Below are 20,062 nucleotides of genomic sequence, written 5' to 3'. Positions count from 1 at the left end.
TGCAATGTAAGGCACATTTACTCGGGAATAAGATCCATTGAATTCAGTAGGACTTACTTCCCAGTACATACACACATAGGATTGCCCTATAATATATTTATGCTCCACTTTAAAATAAAATGCATGTTATGCAAACTTACCATGTTTTTTGTGAGCTGGTCACTTTTTTCTAAACTATCTCTAATGAAAGATAATGTTTCTTCTTCCTGTCGTTGCAAGAGAGGAGGAAAGACACAACCAATTACTCTGGCTCTTGAACTACTTTTCTAGATGCTTAGCAGACTTGAAAAATGGTAACAGGGTGTTGCTTTTATGTTTTAATGTAATTTTTTCAAGATTAGGGTATGAATTTAAACAAAATTTTAAAAAGCAGCTTTAACCAATATACCTTTTCATGATATTTTAAAGTATTTCCAATTTGGCACAGCGCTCTCTGAACTAAACGCCCACAGAGCTTTAGAGAAACACTCTCTTGTCGAGGGTGCTGGGGAAGGCTGTACTCCTGGATCTTGGGACTACCTCTAAACATTTTGGAGCACGTTCGTGCAACACAAAAACGTTGGCTTGTCAACCTTCTTAGCCTTAATACTGCTTACTGATTTTTACATCTTTGTAGTATTCTTGGACTTTAAATGTCTGCAATAATTTGGTGCTGCTGCAAACTCGGTTGCACTCGTTTTCTTCTGGTTTTGTGCTGCATCAGTTCCTTAGTGTTGCGATTCTGTCTTGACTTTTATTTTATTTTATTGGAAGCCACCCAGTTATTGGGACAACGTGTAAAGGACACAAAGAAACAAAACAGCCAGGCTTATTTGTGCCGCTAAGCACAGAAAACAATTAACAGGGGAAGATTTTCCCTTCATTTAGAGAACCAAGAAAATAGTTGTATTTCAGGGTGTCACACAGGCAGTTTACAGGGGAAGTACAGTAAACAAGTGGCAATCTTACCATGTAGTGGGCTTTCCCTCCCACCTCCCTACCCCCCACTTGGTTTTAGGCAATCACTCACAACCCAGTCCTGTATTTACTTGGAAGGAAGCCTCCCTGAGCTCAGTGGAACTGAGTCCCAGGTTAAGGGCAGGGGTTTGGGCCTGTGGTCTCTGAGGGAGGCAGTGAACCACGCAGGGGGAACCGAAGGCTGGAGGGGGGAGACTTTAAACGGGGGGGGGGGCAGAGCAAGGCCCGACACCTCAGCCCAACGAGGGCAAGGCTGAGAGGACGGTGTTGGGGGGGATGCACAGCGAGGTGCCGCCCACCTGCTTCAGCTTCTCTTCTATTTCCCTCCTCCGGGCGGACGCCTCCTCCGTCGGAATCATCCTGACACCAAGGCGCTTCTCCCTCCTCAGCAACTCCGCAGGCAAAGGCCGCTTCAATAGCTATAGCTCCCTGTCAACACTACCCGTTTGCACTTCCGCCTCATTCCCCGCCCTCTCCCGGCATGGGACGGACGCCATCTTGAGAGCGGCGGGCGAAGGTGCCACCTGACAGGAACCAAACGGAGCCCCGCCCCGCGAGCGCGTGCGGGTGGGGGGGGGGAACGCGCGGAACTTTTGAGAGATTAAAGGAGTTCTGAGAGCTTGGTGCGGTAGTGCGCAAGCGCGCGCGCGCGGAAGGGGGCTAGGGTTGGAACGCTGAGAACCTATGACTCTCTCAGGCCGCCTCCATGTTAAGAGAGGCAGCTAATGCTGCCCCAAGACGACAGTCAGTGGCAATCTGTTCGGGGTCCAAACAGGTGGAGCTAGTTGTACCTAAGTCCCTTCACGCCATAGAGAAAAGCAAGCTTGGATTAGTCACCTGGTCATATTCGTTTAATTATTCAACCGATTGCATTAAGTTAAGAATATCCTTAACTGGAGCATCTTGACAGGTGCATCCCGTTTTCTCATATGCCTTATATGCAGATTTGTCTATATTCTGTCTAGTTCTCAAATGGTTTTGGTTGAATGTAAAAAAATAATAATAATTCTGACCCAAATTGCAAAGCTCTTTGCAAACTTCAAAGTGTTCCAGCCACAGATACTAATATTACTTGGGAACTAGACGTCAGAGCACTGCAAGCACGTGTGCTGTATTTTGAAATTAAAAAGGTAAAGGTGCCCCTGCCCCTACGGGCCAGTCTTGACAGACTCTAGGGTTGTGCGCCCATCTCACTCAAGAGGCCGGGGGCCAGCGCTGTCCAGAGACACTTCCGGGTCACGTGGCCAGCGTGACATCGCTGCTCTGGCGAGCCAGAGCCGCACACGGAAACGCCGTTTACCTTCCTGCTAGTAAGCGGTCCCTATTTATCTACTTGCACCCAGGAGTGCTTTCGAACTGCTAGGTTGGCAGGCGCTGGGACCAAACAACGGGAGCGCACCCCGCCGCAGGGATTCAAACCGCCGACCTTTCGATCGGCAAGCCCTAGGCGCTGAGGCTTTTACCCACAGTGCCACCCGCGTCCCATTTTGAAATTACGAAGGTTTTAAAATTTAGATGTTGCATAAACAACATCTAAATGTGAAATGAGCTCTTCGGCTTTGCAGAAATGTTAATTTTCAAGAATTCCCTAGAATAGCATACTACTAGCTCTTGTAGATGCAGCTTGCTCGTTCCCATTCACCTTAAAGAAAATTTTCTGTTTTCCTCCCATCAAATGCTGGACCGTATCTATCAGGTTCACGGTTCTAACTCTTCTACTTTCTTTGGTATTGCTTTAACCATCACAAGAGCTGCAGTCTGCACTCACAAAGGAATCCTCCGAGGCACACATTGATTTGGGTGTAAGTGGTTCTGAGCTCAGTGGGACTTACTTTTAGGTAAAGATGCATAAGAGCAGAGCTGTTTTGGGATGGTCTGAGCCAGTTAAGTTCCACTAAATTCAGTGCTACTTCTTTCTACTTTTACAGAAGGGTCACCAGTGAAAATGTCCTCCAGTCTAAGGAGTTGTATAGAAATAAACCATTTTAAAGCAAAAGATGTTACTGCATTTGTTTGATTCTCACAGGGCATTGTACACATTACAAACACATACCCTTTATATATGTTGCATTTCTTGGATGGAAAACACCATAATAAATCAGAAGGACATTCATTACTGTTGTACACTGTGAGCTGTTTCTTCTGCTCTAGATTAAAAATGGGCAGTTAAAGGACCATTTGGGTCCCAACTTGCTGCAGAGGTATAGCTGACTCACATGAAGCCAATTATTATTAAAAAGAGCTGAACGCTGTAATCCCTGCACATGGAGATGGGAATAAGTCCCTAGACACTATCTCTTGTTTTAGGAGTTCAAATCAGTACACTTCAAAAAGCTTCCTCTTGACAATTCTCCTTCTGTGGTTGTTTTCTTGTGGCATAGATGCCAAGATGCTGGGATGCTTAGAGAGAAAAAACAAGGGTGCATTATTTGTAATCGAGGTTCTAAACACTGAATAAGGGGGGGGGGGGGGGTTTGACACAAATCTTCAGGCATTCAAATGGGTAGCAACATATAGCCTTTTCTAACCAGTAAGCCTTGGTTACTTCTTACAGAAGGAACAAAAATTAGATGCCACTTTAGTGATATTACAAATGCAACAAGAAATTAGTGACATGCTAAAACCGGGGTTTGCTCGTTTTTTAATGTACTCAACCAACATGTCTTTTCCACTAGGTGTCCCCTATGTACCAGTTTTGAAAAGGGAATAGTGAGGGTTGAATGCTTTGTTTGTTTCAGCCAATCAATCAAACTTCAGTCCTTACACTTAGGATATGCCATTTGTAATTTAATTGGGACATTCCTTTCAGGTAGGGGGCAAGCTATTTTTGATGCAACTCAGATAAAAGTAAATACTATGTCCTGACTCCTAATCCACTTAGCAAACAGCAGTACACACACCACAAAAATGTGTTGGAGAATGGGGAAATACACTACGTGGCAGGGAGTTCATTGACTCTTTCAGATGGAGATGTTACAAGCGGAAAGTTATTCCAGATTAGGCCTCTGTGAAATAAGCCAGTAATCCTATTCACTGTACAATTGTTTCATATACTGTGCACTCAGCAGTGTACCAGCTTATACTAGAAAACTTTTTGCTAGAGGTGTCAGTTACCCAGACTCCATTTTATGCCGTACATGTATTTTAGGATTTGTTCAGAAGGCAGCTTTCCCTATAACCGGTTTAGGGACACAATGTGAGAAAGCAATTGCAAGGAAAGGTATCAGCTGGAATAGCACTGGCTATGAGGTGGAGTGGTGAGAGCCAAGGTTCACATTGCATTAAATGTGTAGTTTACAGCTACATCTAGTTTTTCTTTATTCTGTTATAGATGTGGAGGAGCACAAGGAATGGGGGTTCTCGCTTCCCTCCCTGGCTGCAATCTGGTCAAACATTGTCCCCCACCAATGCAGGTATGAGAAAGAGAGAGCTCCACTTGGCACCAACTTTTTGCCATTGTGTTTTTAGCTGTTATTTAACAGCACACAAAATGCTGGAGGCTGGAATAGCTCAGTTGGTAGAGCATGAGACTCTTAATCTCAGGGTCGTGGGTTCAAACCCTATGTTGGGCAAAAAGATTCATGCATTGCAGGGGGTTGAACTAGATGGCCCTTGTGGTCCCTTCCAATTCTGCAATTCTATGATTCTGTGCCCACTTATCTGGGAGTAAACCCAACTGCACACAGTGGGACTACCTTCTGAGTAAACATGCACAGCAGGGGTGAAGAATCTCAGGCCTGGGGGGCCAGATGCAACCCCCCAGTCCTCTTGATTTGACTCATGGGATTCCCTTCACCTCATACACTCTCTCTCAGGTAACAATCCTCTCCATCTCTTCTTTGCACCCTCCTTGAGTGTTTTTGCCTGGCTGGAAGGTGCCCTTGGAATGTGTCCCCAATCTCTGATGATGCCTTTCACTTGCATGGATGGAGGATAAAGAGGTGTGTGTGTGTAGAAACTAGCTTACTGCACAAAGGTAAAATTAACATGTGTGGCTCCACCTACAATGTCAGGAGGCGTCAGGGGCAGAGCCAAACTCAGCCAGCATGGCTTCAATGGCTGACAGTTCCCCTTGCTGCTGCTGCTGCCATTGGGGGACCCACCCCGGCCCACAAAAATATTGGGGGGGGGGAGAGTTTGGCCCCTAGGAGATGGCACCCCTGCATAAGGGGAAAAAGGAAGGAACATGGGCCCTCAGCCCTACAAATCACCCTAGGTTATGTACAAACCAACCTAATGGCCTAATGGTGTTTTCCTGGCCAAAATAAGAATAGCCATGTATATTCCACATACATAACTAAGAGGTGTGGCCCCTGTTTTACACCCACACCTCTTTATTCCTGGGTATTGTGCTTTTGTCTAGCTGGTGTCCAACTAGGTGAGGTTTACCTGAACACAGATGGTGAGGCAAGGAATGCCTGCTTCATTTCCTTTTGTGACATTGCATTCTTTTCTTTTCTCTGCTTGTTCTCAAGCCCCTTGGGGAGGGACTTTCTGGTTACTTTCTGACCATAAGCATCAGAGTGTTTGACTAGGGAAAGGGTGGGGACAAGACTGGAACAGGGAAGCAGGAGCTACTGTTGTGCTACTGGCCGGAGTTTTTTCATTTCTGGCCAAAGCATTATATCTCCTGAGAAGAAACCAGGCTGTTACTCCAGAGAAGCATGAGGAGGGAGGGGAGTGATTAAAGCACCACATATTTCGTCCTCCTTAAAGAAACACTCTGGAGGATAAAAGGTGAAGAGCCAAATTCTTGCCAGACAGGAGCCCAGCAACAAAGTCACAGCTGGAAGAGGAGGAGAAGGAGGGTTAGAAAAGAGCGGAAATTAGCTGCCCCACGGCTGGCCTCTTACGAGCCACACAGAGAAGTTGCTGAACTACTAGGGCAGAAGGGGGGCCCACTATGCTCCTAATAACTCTGGCAAAAATCCTGGATTTTCAGAGGGGGAGATCCAGGCTTGAGATTCCCCCCCTTGTGGTGGGGAATGTGGTGGCTATGATAATTATCATATATCAGTCTAACACAATATAATCTTTTGAATCATGTTTCACATGTCACACCAACGCCATCTGTGAACATTTCATAGTTCTGGGCTATTGCAACATAGTATACAGAGCCAGGGATGTGGGTGGCGCTGTGGGTTAGACCACAGAGCCTAGGACTTGTCGATCAGAAGGTTGGCGGTTCGAATCCCCGTGATGGGGTGAGCGCCCGTTGCTTGGTCCCTGCTCCTGCCAACCTAGCAGTTCGAAAGCACCTCAAAGTGCAAGTAGATAAATAGGTACTGCTCTGGCGGGAAGGTAAATGGCGTTTCTATGCGCTCCTCTGGTTCGCCAGAAGCGGCCTAGTCATGTTGGCCACATGACCCGGAAGCTGTACGCCGGCTCCCTCGGCCAGTAAAGCGAGATGAGCACCGCAACCCCAGAGTCAGCCACGACTGGACCTAATGGTCAGGGGTCCCTTTACCTTTACCTTATACAGAGCCAACCCAATACATTTTGCTGCCTGAGGCAAAGGACAAAATGGCGCCTCCACCATTCCATTCCAGACTGTTGACACTTGTGGCAAGACACTATCCTCTGCTGAGGGCATCAATCTCATTTTTTAATTTCAGAATTTATACAAGCATAAAAAGAGCCTTCTGGATCAGGCCAGCAGGCCTCCAAGTCCAGCTTCCTGTTCTTAAAGTGACCAACCAGATGCCAAGAAAAGCCTGCAAGAAGGACTTGTGCACAACAGCACTCTTCCCCTTCCATAGTTTCCAGCAAATGGTATTCAGAAGCATTCTGCCTCTGCCAGTGAAGGTGAAATATAGCCATCAGGGTTAGCAGCCTCTGATAGCCTTATCCCCCATGAATTTCTCTAATCCCTTTTTAAAAGCTATCCAAGTTGGTGGCCATCGCTGCCTCTTGTGGGAGCGAATTCTATAGTTGCGCTCTGTGAAGAAGTACTTTCTTTTGTTCTGAATGGTCCAACATTCCGTTTCAATGGATGTCCTTGAGTTCTAGTGTTATGAGGGAGGGGGAGCATTTCTCTATTCACTTTTTCCACACTGTACATATAAACTGCTCCGCAGTCGGACAGAGTATACCTGAGTAATGTACAGACACAGAATATAAAATGTAATACAGATCATAAAACTGTATTGAACCAAAAATGAAAAGCTGCAGAAATAAAATATATTTAAATCTAATAATAATAATAATAATAATAATAATAATAATAATAATAATAAAATTTATTTATACCCTGCCCTCCCCAGCCAAGACTGGACTCAGGGTGGCTAACACCAGATATAAAAACAATTTAATTGAAATACAGCTTAAAAAACAATATTAAAATACATTAAAACATTAAAACGCAACCTCATTTCAGTGGAACTCAATCAAAAACATTTTGGGGGATAAAAACATCAAGTCTTCACCAAGGCTAACTATCCAGACTGGTCCTACATGGGCCAGAAAAAAAGCCAGGGAAGTCCCCAAATAGGAGTTCCAACACAGAAGGAGAAAGGAAAAAATAAAGAGGGGGAGGGAATCAAATTGATTCCAAGCCAAAGGCCAGGTGGAACAACTCTGTCTTACAGGCCCTGCAGAAAGAAATCAGATCCTGCAGAGCCCTAGTCTCATGAGACAGAGTGTTCCACCAGGCTGGAGCCAGTGTTGAAAAGGCCCTGGCTCTGGTTGAGGCTAATCTGACATCCTTTAGGGTGTTGCTATTTATGGACCTTAAGGTCCTCCATGGGGCATATCGGGAGAGGCGGTCCCATACGTATGAGGGTCCAAAGCCATGAAGGGCTTTAAAGGTCAAAACCAGCACCTTAAATCCGACCCTGTACTCCACCGGGAGCCAGTGCAGCTAGAAAAGCACTAGGTGAATATGCTCCCATGGCAGAGACCCTGTGAGGAGCCTCGCTGCAGCATTCTGCACCCGCTGGAGTTTCTGGGACAGCTTCAAGGGCAGCCCCAGGGAGAGCGAATTACAATAGTCAAGCCTGGAGGTGACCGTCGCATGGATCACTGTGGCCAAGTTGGAGCAGGAAAGGTAAGGGACCAACTGCTTGATGCAGCAAAGGTGGAAAAATGCCGCCTTGGCTGTTGCTGTAACCTGCGCCTCCATGGAAAGGGAGGCGTCAAGGATTACACCCAAACTCTTAACAGAAGGCACCGGCACTAATTGGGCCTCCGCAAGAGAAGGGAGTTGGTCCCTCATCCCCATGCCATCCTGACCCAGCCAGAGGAACTCTGTCTTTGAATGATTTAGTTTCAATCGCCTCCTATGAAACCATCCAGCCACAGCTTCCAAGCATCTGGTCAGTGTGTCCAGGGCCGAGTTGGTGTGGCCATCCATCAGCAGATAGAGCTGAGTGTCATCAGCATATTGATGACAACCCAGTCCAAAGCTTCGGACAATCTGGGCAAGGGGGCGCATAAATATGTTAAAAAGCATCGGGGAGAGGATTGCGCCCTGTGGCACTCCACACACCAAGGAGTGGCGCGACAACATTTCCCTCCCTAGTGCCACCCTCTGTCCCCGACCAGAGATAAAGGAGCACAGCCATTTTCGGGCTATGCCCTATATCCCTACGTCGGCGAGGCAGTGGTCCAGAAGATCATGATCAACCATGTCAAAGGCTACTGACAAATCTAAGAGAATCAGCAGTCCCAACCCGCCTCGATCCAGTTGTCTACAGAGATCATCTGTTAGGGCGACCAGAGCTGCCTTGGTCCCAAAACCAGGACAGAACCCGGCTGAAATGGATCTAAAGCCAATGTTTCCTCCAGAAACCTACCAAGCTGTTCAGCAACTGCTCTCTCAATTACCTTACCTAGATATGGAAGATTTGAAGCTGGGAGGTAATTGGATAGATCTAAAGGATCCAGTGAAGTTTTCTTTAAGAGCTGACACACTACTGCTTCCTTCCGCTCCCCTGGGAATAAACAAGGAATATGTTATGTTGGAGGGGATGTCAGGAAACAGGGAATTATGTTCACATGTGGTGAGGGTGTAAATATGTTCAATTTTTCTGGCAAATGGTGTTTAAGGAGATAACAGAAATCACTGAGTTAAAGCTGACCGAAAGTCCAGAGGCAGCATTATTATCAATTTACAATGTGGTGGAAGGTTCACAAACTATGAAGGACTTGCTCACAAATTTATTGACAGCTGCACAAATTATGATAGCTAGGAAGTGGAAGGGGCAAGCAGAATATAAAATGGAAGAATGGTATAAAGAGGTGTGGGATATAGCTATTAGTGATAAATTAACATGTGCCATTAAGGTAAGACAAGGAATACACAGAAGAAATGATTTTGAGGAGATATGGAGGGTGTTTGTAGAATATGTAAAATGGAAAGGGGTCAAACCAACTCAAGAGGGGTTGAAATTTTGGGAGGCTGGATAGTTACAATGGAATGGTCTCGGTGGTGGGGTGCACATTTTTATTCTTACTTATTTATTATTATTACTTTGTCAAAATAAAAAATAAAGGGGGGGGGAGGGAAAAAAGATAACTGGGGAGACTTGCAAGAAAAGCTATCAACTGATGTCGAAAACATAACAGCTCTGGGGCTTCCTTCACCAGAATTCCAGAGAACTGTTGCCAAAGCATCTTGGGTCTGAACTGCTTACTTCATATTCAGTTTGATCCCAGTACAGTGGTACCTCGGGTTACATACGCTTCAGGTTACAGACTCCGCTAACCCAGAAATAGTGCTTCAGGTTAAGCACTTTGCTTCAGGATGAGAACAGAAATTGTGCTCCGGCGGCGCGACAGCAGCAGGAGGCCCCATTACCTAAAGTGGTGCTTCAGGTTAAGAACAGTTTCAGGTTAAGAACGGACCTCCGGAACGAATTAAGTACTTAACCCGATTTACCACTGTACGTCCACTTCTCCTCCTTGTTGCTGCTGTCCCTATTTGCTCTCATGACTACCTTTCTCCCTCTAAGGAATGGTGAGGATTGGGCTCAGAGGGAGAGGAACAGTGGCTTCGTGCAGAGGCCACCAATGGGCACAAGGAGGAGAAAAGCCCACTGAGAAAGTCTTGCTCAGGGAGACCCTTTCAGAACAAGTTACCACCTTGACAGCATCCAGAGCCTATGGCCTTGTCCACACCCATAGCACTTCACAAATATTGGTAGGACCCTCTCTGCCAACATAGTTTGGAGGGTCCAAGGTTTTCAGAGGGCCATAAACACCCCACTGTGACACACCCCAATGATGTCATGGGAAACACAATGGAGCCTAGAGGATGTGGATTCAGAATATGTCCTCTTTATATAAAAACAACATCATCTATTTAGGCAGAAAGATTTCTCTAGAACCAGGCCTTTTAACGTTCCATGGCCTTTTAAAGGGTGCTTGCAAGAGGGGTCTATTGGTTTGTTTTATTATGTATTTTGTCTTCTCATTTTGTATGTTTATGTTGTGAACTGCCAGGAGATCTTTCAATGAAGGGTGAGATACAAATTTAATTATAATTTTATTCATTAGGCTCAACGTTTTTAAAGGGAATATGAAAGTAGGGTGGAGCTTTTCAGTTCCTTTCACAGCATGAAGCGAATAAATTTGTTAGACCACCAGACAGCCTTACGGAGAGCCCAAAGCATACTTCATATTGTTTCAGAGAGCCAAGGAAGGGCATGCCTGATGAATATCTATTAGGGTGTGCCTGTACTTCTTTGGTTCTCATTCAAAGAGCAGCAGTTTCATTTGCCACCATGAGAAGCGAATTGTAGGCAAGTGTATTTGCATGCCACCACATCTATACAATGACTAGGGAACCTGTTTGTCAGTACTGTTTGGCCAAAAGGCACTGCGTTGTGCAAGAAAGAAAATAATATCGTTGGGATGTTTACTGAGACTCTTGTCATTTGTGGGAGATGCTGTCTTCAGATCAGGATTGTGTGTGACCAATCCCCCAGGTTCACATGTTGTCGGAGGACAAGGGGGCCTTTCTGGCTGACTCATTCACTTTGATCTTATTGTGTGGCTAAAAATAGCCACAGTCATTTGATCCTCACATTTGGGATCCTATTTTGCTGCAAAATGAAATAATTACGGCGGCAAGATTTAATCAAGATAATTAGTAGATCAACTAAAGCGTATAATCACAGATTGAGAATTTCCCCCAGTTAATTGACACAGCTGAGGTTGATGGGCACACAATGGTGAAGGCTCCGCTGATATGTCACCGTATTCCCCTTTGTTGTGACAAATAGGGTAATGCAGAAATTGAAAGATGCTTTCTTTGCCTTCCGTTCCTATCCAAAGCTAGCAGATGCTTCGTATTTCAAGATGAAACCATAGCAGTTTATATCTGAAGCTGGCAATATTTTGTTGTTGTTGTTGTTTAGTCGTGTCTGATTCTTCGTGACCTCCTGGACCAGAGCACGCCAGGCACTCCTGTCTTCCACTGCCTCCCGCAGTTTGGTCAAACTCATGCTGGTAGCTTCAAGAACACTGTCCAACCATCTCGTCCTCTGTCGTCCCCTTCTCCTTGTGCCCTCAATCTTTCCCAACATCAGGGTCTTTTCCGGGGAGTCTTCTCTTCTCATGAGGTGGCCAAAGTATTGGAGCCTCAGCTTCACGATCTGCCCTTCCAGTGAGCACTCAGGGCTGATTTCCTTAAGAATGGAGAGGTTTGATCTTCTTGCAGTCCATGGGACTCTCAAGAGTCTCCTCCAACACCATAATTCAATATTTACCGGTAGATGAAACCAATGTCCACAAGTCATTTAGATCTGGGTCTTCCACAACACAGGGTCCTGTTCTCTTCCTGTCCTACTAGCACCTAGAGCCTTTTTCTATCTCCCAACCTGTACGGTTGCCATTTTCTACCTCAGCTCTGCACCTGGTCCAGGGCCCGATCAAGACATTTTGCTGCCTGAGACGTTGTAAACTTAGGGCATTTTTGCTTACACAGCTTATACAGCAGTACCTTCGTTAATTGTCTTCTAACTTGTGGAAACCTAAATTTACCAGCATGCTCATTTGCTTTGCAAATGCCTCTTCCTCTTTTTGCATTAACAATGATTGGGCTTGACAAATAGGAGGGAGAGAAGCTCAAGAACTATTTAAGCCTCACGTGGCTTAACATAAAATCACAAAACCTTCATTATTTGGCTGCAAGCAAGGACATATCAGTCTCCCTGCAATCCCCCCTCCTTGCGTGACCTCATGACGCCTCCCCAGTGATACAAAGCGTGAGAACAGGCGGCCTGAGAGCCCACTGTGCCATTTTCCCATCTCCCCCCCTCATGCAATCTAATCTTATCCATCTCACCTGGGTCATCATCTTTTAGGGCAATTACTCTTTACCCAGAAAATCATGAGCTCAAGGTTTTCAAAACATTGGAAAATTTCAGTTCTTCTCTCCCATGTGGACAATAACAGCATCCCTGATTTAAGGGAGGGAAGAGAAACAAGGCTCAGAGTTCAAAAGCTGCACCAATATAATACAGAGTTTTATCCTTCTTGTTATGATAAATACTAGATCATCCTTCGCCAGCCTGGTACCCACTAAATGTTTTGGATTACAACTTGCAATAGAATGGCAAATACAGGTGTTTATTGAACACTGGGGATTACGTGCATTGAAGTTGTACTGTTTCTATTGCTGGCCCTCCAGACTATCATGGAGAAGTGGATAGAGCTGTCAAAACATCTAGCTTACAGAATCATATAATTGTAAAGGGACCCTGGGGGTCGTCTAGTCCAACACCCAGCAATGCAGAAATCTAAACTAAAGCATCTCTTTAAAGAACCTCTTATGGCATCTCTATTGTCCCAACTTGATTCCACCAGTAAATTGCTGTACGGTGGGAAGCATTCCTGACAGCAGCCCACCTGCCCACATTAAAGTCCACACAGACAACTCACTTGTTTGGGGGCTTTTTTTTGTTTGTGTTTTGGAGAAAGTAGACAGAGGGAACTTTTTCTCCCTCTCTTTTTTATAATTTTCTGATTTTGCAATTTACAAACAATTGTCAAACAACCAAAGCAAAAAATGGTCAACTTGTTTGGGTAAAAGGATGATGATTGGTTGAGCAATTATTTACTGCAGTGCAATATCTGTATGCAATTTCCCCAGGTTTTTCCAGCTCCTGCCCTGCACAACCTGAAAGTATGGCCAGATCATTCATAAATTGCGAATGGAACAAAGCAGCTGCTCATCATATTCTGATACAGTGGAGCAAAGTGACCTTTGGATATTTATACACTCTTCCTTGTTAATGTGTCTCGTGGTGAAAGCTGCCGCAGCAAAGCACTACCTCCTGCAAACCAAGCAAATGAGGCATGCATGCCTCACAGATTCCTGTAGCCGAATTCCTGCAGTGACCCTCTATTGCACACTTACCCTTCGTTGGCTTTGCCAGTGAGCAGAGGAATAGACACACTTACTTGTTCCCAGAGACCCCTCTTCACCCCTGTGCCTTAGAACAGGGGTGGGAGCCAGTGGCTCTTCAGATGTTGTTGTATTCCAACTCCTGTCAGCCCCAGCCAGTATGACCAATGGGCAGGAATGATGGAAATTGCACTCTGGCACCATGAGGACGACCATAAGTTTCACAAGTTGTGACATCTCATCCTTCAAACCCTGCATGAACTAAAAATGTCAGTTCACCGTTTTCCTTCTGTATTCTCCATTGATAATTACACCGATAGCAAATGTTGGTAAATGTCTTTTGAGTGCCTGCTATTCTGCCATAAATACAAGCAGATCCACCTCAAGATTAAACATTCTTAAGAAAGTGCATGCATTTAAAGAAAGTTCCTTTGGAAGCTGGTGAAGGTCAGGCTATACTGCAGATTAAATAAACACAGCATAAACCACGAGCAGAGAAGTGCCTTCAGCAACGTGTAACGCAGTGGGGGCTCAAGCAATAATCCTTGAAGTGAGAATGCCAACACACACAAGTGTTTCTATTTTCATCTTTGAAATCCTGAAGGGCAGATGTTAATACATCCATGCTGAGCATATAATAATGTACCAGAACCCTTTTTGCGGAGGGTGGAAAGAGAGGAACCATCAGCAAGCAGACCTTTGCACCTTGAGTGTTCCTCAACCTCAAGATGGGCAGTTCCAAAGAAAGTCCATCTTTCACACAAATTATCACATTTCATCTCTTTTTTGTTCTGGCACTCTAAATGTAACACTCCTTTGGATCAGAGGGTGGGAGGGGGGGCTCCATGCGGAAGACCATTTGTCCTTTATGAAGGGTCTTCCCACCTACAAATGTAGTGACGGACAGTGAAGTCAGGTCACATTTTGGAAGTGGAGAAAATATTTTCCTGGGACTGGTGGTGAAAAATACTGTTCCAGAATTAACGTTCACCAAAATTCAGCACTACAGTAATTCATCTGTCGATCAAAGGGTTTTCCCCCTCTCCCCCTAGGAACTAATCCTGAAGGGGCATCCAGTAGATAGCTAACGGTTCTCACCATAGAACTGCTGAAAGGGACTACACCACAAAGAGGGAGTACAGACGGATTTAATGCATTCTTATTGTTTTGACTTTGCATTTACAGTGGTACCTCGGGTTAAGAACTTAATTCGTTCTAGAGGTCCGTCCTTAACCTGAAACCGTTCTTCACCTGAGGTACCACTTTAGCTAATGCGGCCTCCCGCTGCTGCCGTGCCACCACCCCGCAATTTCTGTTGTCATCCTGAGGTAAAGTTCTTAACCCGAGGTACTACTTCTGGGTTAGCGGAGTCTGTAACCTGAAGCATCTGTAATCTGAAGTGTCTGTAACCCGAGGTACCACTGTACCACTCTTTTGGCATGCCACCACAATATTTCTAAACAGTGGGCAATTTATAAATCTCATAAGTAAATAAATGCAGGAACCCATCAGGGTGTTGCCAGAGCACAAGCCAAGGGGGAGGGAGGGAGGGATAGCTTGAGACTCTCCTCTAGAGGCTCTGAGAATACACTGGCAACCGCACACATACCTGCTGAGCCAACAGGTGCATGAGATGTTCACTACAACTGTGTCTACCAGGGTGTGGGCCGAGGGAGCCAGAGCTGACAGGAATTGTTCTCCTGGCATGCTGGCTGTGAAAGGGACAGGCTGCACCTGCGGCTTCAGGTCACTGGTAGCCTCATTCTCCCAAGCCCCTTCTTCCTTTCATGGGCATGTCCTGGCCTGCCAGCCTCATTGTGCCACACATTTGCCTCGGCCGAGAAGCACGTCAGCCAGTTAACGGCTGGGTGCCATGGATGTTGTTTATATTTGTTTACCTCTCTGGCCTCCCAAAGGTGCGCGGAAGGAAGGAGGCGAAGTAATTAAGGAGCCGGGCTCCCTGGGGCAGGTCACTCTGCAGGACGTGCATCTCGACTGCCGCCAAGCAGGCCAGCAGAGCGCAGTGACGTGGCAGAACCTCACCTGGCTGTCTGTCTCTCAGCCCACCTTGGTTTTACCCCTACACTCAGCAGTTGATGGAGGGCGCATTCGAGTCACATTTGCCCTTCACTTGTTAAATCCACTTGTTGAATAGGTACCGCTCCGGCGGGAAGGTAAACAGCGTTTCCGTGTGCTGCTCTGGTTTTGCCAGAAATAGCTTAGTCATGCTCACTGGAAGGACAAGCTCACTGGAAGGACAGATCGTGAAGCTGAGGCTCCAATACTTTGGCCATCTCATGAGAAGAGAAGACTCACTGGAAAAGACCCTGATGTTGGGAAAGATGGAGGGCACAAGGAGAAGGGGACGACAGAGGACGAGATGGTTAGACAGTGTTCTCGAAGCTACAAACATGAACATGACCAAACTGCGGGTGGCAGTGGAAGACAGGAGTGCCTGGCGTGCTCTGGTCCATGGGGTCACGAAGAGTCGGACACGACTGAACGACTAAACAACAACAACAACAACAACAACAAAGCTTAGTCATGCTGGCCACATGACCCGGAAAAACTGTCCGCGGGCAAACGTTGGCTCTCTTGGCCAGTAAAGCGAGATGACAGTTAAGATGGACTTACCGTAACTGTCAGGGGTCCTTTAACTTTAAGCTGTTGGGGTTTTTTAACGACATGTTAAGATATATGCCAAATAATAGCTTGTTTTGTCACAATGCATCCCAGGCCTAAAACTACAAGTCATCTATTAAAATGAAGATGGAGCACACACATGCAAGGGTAGGGTTACCAACTTTAAATTTGCCCTTCCCTTGCCTTTAAAAGCAGCTTGCTGTATAGATATCAGCAGGGGGTGGTGCTTATCTCCTATAAAGTTGTGAAAAGTATCACCTGCTGATTTCTGCAGTTAAAGCTGTTAAGCACCAGAGAACAGACCAGTATGGTGAGTTGGCAACCTTTCAGATAGCTTCAAAATCTCTAGGCCCTCTTTCCTCTATGAAAGATCCAAATCATAGCTGTAAATACACATGCTGATCCAGGGCATTGGAAAACAAAATCAAACGGTCCCACAGCTGCTTTGGAGAAAATACTTTGACCTGAAACACTGCTCTCTACCGGGACCAAAAAAAAAGCCTAGCACACAAGCACTGGCACAGTGTGTTCTCTGCAAATCCCCTGGGTTGGAAATTCCCTATCTGGAGACAGTGCTGTGAGCTAATGATGTTGAGATTGGGTTGAGCACACACGCTTGCCACAACAGATGGTGTTCTTTTTTGTGTTAGGCTCTGTAAACTGCAGATCTGAAGCACACTTGAACCTAAGCTGCAGGTTAGCAGCTTTGATTTGAAGGGCCAAAGTAAAATGAAATGTCACCAGAATGGGGCACCTGTGCAGGCCACTGTAAGCATCCAGACATACATTTATAACCATGATTATCACGCATACATACCTGAATTTTAAAATAATCAGGTTGGGGTTTCTCATTTGGGCTGCTATTATGATTACGGGACAAGTGACAGACTGTGTAAGGTCATGGGTTGTCCTTGAATTTGTATGAAGTGGGGATAGAATGCAATTTAAAGCAAGCAGACAGGTAGGTGTGCATGTGGAAAATCAGGAACTTCCATTGTTCCCTTGAGAGGCTGCAACAGAACTAATATTATGTGGGAACTAGCAACTGGGAAAGTATCCCTCTTGTTAGGAGGATTTTGTTAATGTCATCCAACAGAGGAGGAATAGTGAAGAGGACAAGACTGATTTACTGTCACAGCCTGATCTAGGATTTAATGCATGACAGTGTTCTGGAAAAGAAGCCAGCTGTGAGCTGATAGCCTCTAGATGCAGGAAACCTCCGTCTGGTTCCTAGCTCTGCCAACTCGGTCTCTATGCAACACCAGAGGAAAATACCTTAGCCCTTTTATTCCCAAATGGCAGTCTAGGATCATCTAGGCTTCCTTTACTGAAGTTCTCTTGCGTAGCCAAGGGCAGTGCTAACTTTTGTGAGCAGCAAGACACCTCTAGAAGTTCAATCCATTCAAATACAAAGCACTAGACACTTGCAAACTATCCACCCAGATTGCTCCCGTGACAATGGCAAAAACAACAACACCCCTTTAAGGTGGGTGAAAGGAAATTCATGGCATGTGATAGGCACAGTTACCTGCTAATGACTGCAAAGCAAACCTCTTTGAAAGCACAGAAGCTGATTTCTCCCCCAAAGTTTTGGCAACTCAATATGGAGGTATTGCCTTCAAGTCTGTGAGAGATCTCTCCTGTTTGTGGCACACCAAGCTAGATTATCATTGGCTGTATTCCGTATTCTGATACTCTAATAGTATTAGAATACTATTTAACAAGTGAAGGGCTATTTTTGCACTTTGATGTGCTTTTGAACTGCTAGATTGGCAGGAGAAAGGACCGAGCAACGGGAGCTCACCCCATCGCGGGGATTTGAACCGCCGACCTTCCGATCTGCAAGCCCAAGGCTCAGTGGTTTAGACCTTAAGCAATGATAATAAAACAGAAAACCCTAGTAGATCCTTCCTAGATCCGCTCTCCAGCTATGACAACAATATGAATGGCCTGGGGAACTCATGAGATCTTTTCCAGTGCTGGGTCTTTTTTAGAAGTGGTAGGATAATAAACATGATTCAGTGATAGATTATTTTCAAATCAGACACCAAAACATGTCACTGAGGCTGCAACACTGCACACACTTGCCTGGGAGCAAACCCACTGAACTCTTAGGACTTGTACTTCTGAGTAGACACACTTAGGATGGCTCTGTCTGTCTCTTGCGCTGTGTCACTCGCAAATGTGAGATGATACAACACCGAAAATAAGTAGATGAACTGGCAGTAGATGAACTAGCAGCAGTTCTCCAGGGTTCCAGACAGACATCTTCCTCAGCCCTATCTGGAGATGCCAGGGATTGAAGCTGGAAGCCGGTGCATGCAAGGCATGGGCTCTACCACTGAGCTACGGGCTAGAGTCAACGAATGAGTCCCAATAGCAGAAGCCAATGCAAGGACTTCTCCTAGTGCAATGGGGCTTTCCCATCTCTTCTTCCACCCCTGCACCTCCCCATTGGCTCAGTGTATGCGTCAAGGAAACCCCCAGAACACAGCACGTGAGTAGACGGGAGATCATTCCGCTTGCAAGCTGAAATCCTTACGCTGGTGGAACAATCTCCTTAGCGCTAGGTTGAATTCCTTCCATAGCCATAGCGCTAGGTTGAATTCCTTCCAAGTTTGCAGTACATTATCTTGCAGGTGTACTAGTTGGGGAGTTCTGCCTGCAGCAATCTGTTGAGCACACATTTAGTGGCCAACCTGAGTTTGCTTCTGCGTAATGTGTGAAATGGACTTCAGCTTCAAATATGAGAGCAATTCTTATCTAGTAAATCCTATGGCAGTTGAGGGCAGGCGGGCTGGGCTAGAATGCCCCACAAACCAAAATTGGTTGAGGAACAAAACTGAACAATGAAGCTATTAAGCTTCAACATTTCCCATTTGGTCCTGGATTAGAACTGTAGCCCAAGACACTTGCTGCTTTTTTAAAGAGCCTAAAATTTAGACTATCCAACTGACGAGAACAAGCATAAGTACTCCCAAAAAGAACAAAGGGGAAGGAAGAAGAAAAAAAGAGCCCATTCCCACGAAATCTCTGGCTTCATTTTGCCAAGCAAAGGGGCATTTGAACAACATATCTGAATTTCTGGATTCTTCTCTGCACTGGAAGCTGGATTCCTCAACTTTGGACACTTCTTCATTACTATGCACCATGTGTCCAGCCCTTCTGCTCCCCTGCACCATTCCTTATTTTTTCCCACCCTAGTGAGTAATGTTAGAAGGGGACGAATTTTCAGGATGAGGAAAAAAAAAATGTAAAGGGGGGGTAGGGGTTGGGGAACCATCAGCTGTGACCTGCTCAGAAGGCAAGGCGTCAAATCCTCCTGAAGGAAACAAAAGCTGGGCAGATTAGCATTTCCAAACTGAGCAAAGACTGGGCCCCATTGCAGAGCTGTTTATTCTAGGCGTTGATTTTCAATATTTAGAATGATTAGCAAGTGAAAGCAGGTTGTTGCCAAGATGGCTCTGTGCCAACCCCTGTACTCAATGGAAGAGAAAGAGCAACAAATAAAAGGATGGCAAGAACCAGAGAGGGGGAAAAGAGGAGGGCTTATGTGTATATTTTTCCTCTGAAGGGGAGAGCAGTTTGAGGTGTTGGTGTTTGCCCAGTGAGAAAGGAAGATAGTTTGCAGGGCAGCTGGGGGAATATGGTAAACAAGCAACAAAAAGTAATAATCATGCTGATCCAAATGACGGGCCATTGTATTATGTTGAACCTTTGCTCTTCAATAGTCCTCTGCACAGTCATTATTTTCCCAAGAAGCAGTCAACCTCTGAAATGCTGTAGATTTGTTGCTGGCTCCAGAAAGAGCTACACAGCACTTGGATGGAACAAAAATAATCTTACAAAGGGAGCTATGAATTGGGGGGCGAAAGGGTTGTTCCTAATGCATGTTCAGATTTAAACCTCTTGTTACAGCTGCAGCAAGCTTTTATTTACGGTCATATTCAGATTTCTTACATCATTAAGATCAATCAGTTTTGACTCTACAAATGCGCTCTACCTCACGGATTGGGAACCTGTAGTCCTTCAGATGTTGTTGACGCCAGTTCCTACCATCCCTGACAGCTGGTCAAGCTGAGAGTTGGAACCCAACAACCAGGGGCGTACCTA

The 20,062-nt window shown here is 45.6% G+C and overlaps 1 protein-coding gene across 19 annotated transcripts in view; it reads right to left on the bottom strand.

The window, feature by feature from the left end:
• Positions 1-1,492, bottom strand: part of EXOC7 (exocyst complex component 7) — a 32,020-nt gene extending 30,528 nt beyond the window's left edge. For 8 of the 19 annotated variants that reach the window (XM_083429879.1, XM_083429880.1, XM_083429882.1 and 5 more), the window contains exons 1-2: positions 1,257-1,492; positions 141-206 (exon numbers count right to left, since the gene is read on the bottom strand). In XM_083429879.1, the coding sequence (XP_083286005.1) occupies positions 141-206; positions 1,257-1,316 (126 nt within the window). In that variant the 5' untranslated portion in view covers positions 1,317-1,492. The remainder of the gene's footprint in view (positions 1-140; positions 207-1,256) is intronic. The other 11 variants (XM_083429890.1, XM_083429891.1, XM_083429895.1 and 8 more) reach the window with 3 other exon arrangements.
• Between the last annotated feature and the right edge of the window lie 18,570 nt (positions 1,493-20,062).

Source organism: Podarcis tiliguerta, assembly GCF_965153285.1.
Source record: "Podarcis tiliguerta genome assembly, chromosome: 2".
NCBI classification, from domain to species: Eukaryota; Metazoa; Chordata; class Lepidosauria; order Squamata; family Lacertidae; genus Podarcis; species Podarcis tiliguerta.
The sequence above is the reverse complement of the archived record's forward strand: the minus strand, read 5'-3'. Positions and strand labels throughout refer to the sequence as shown.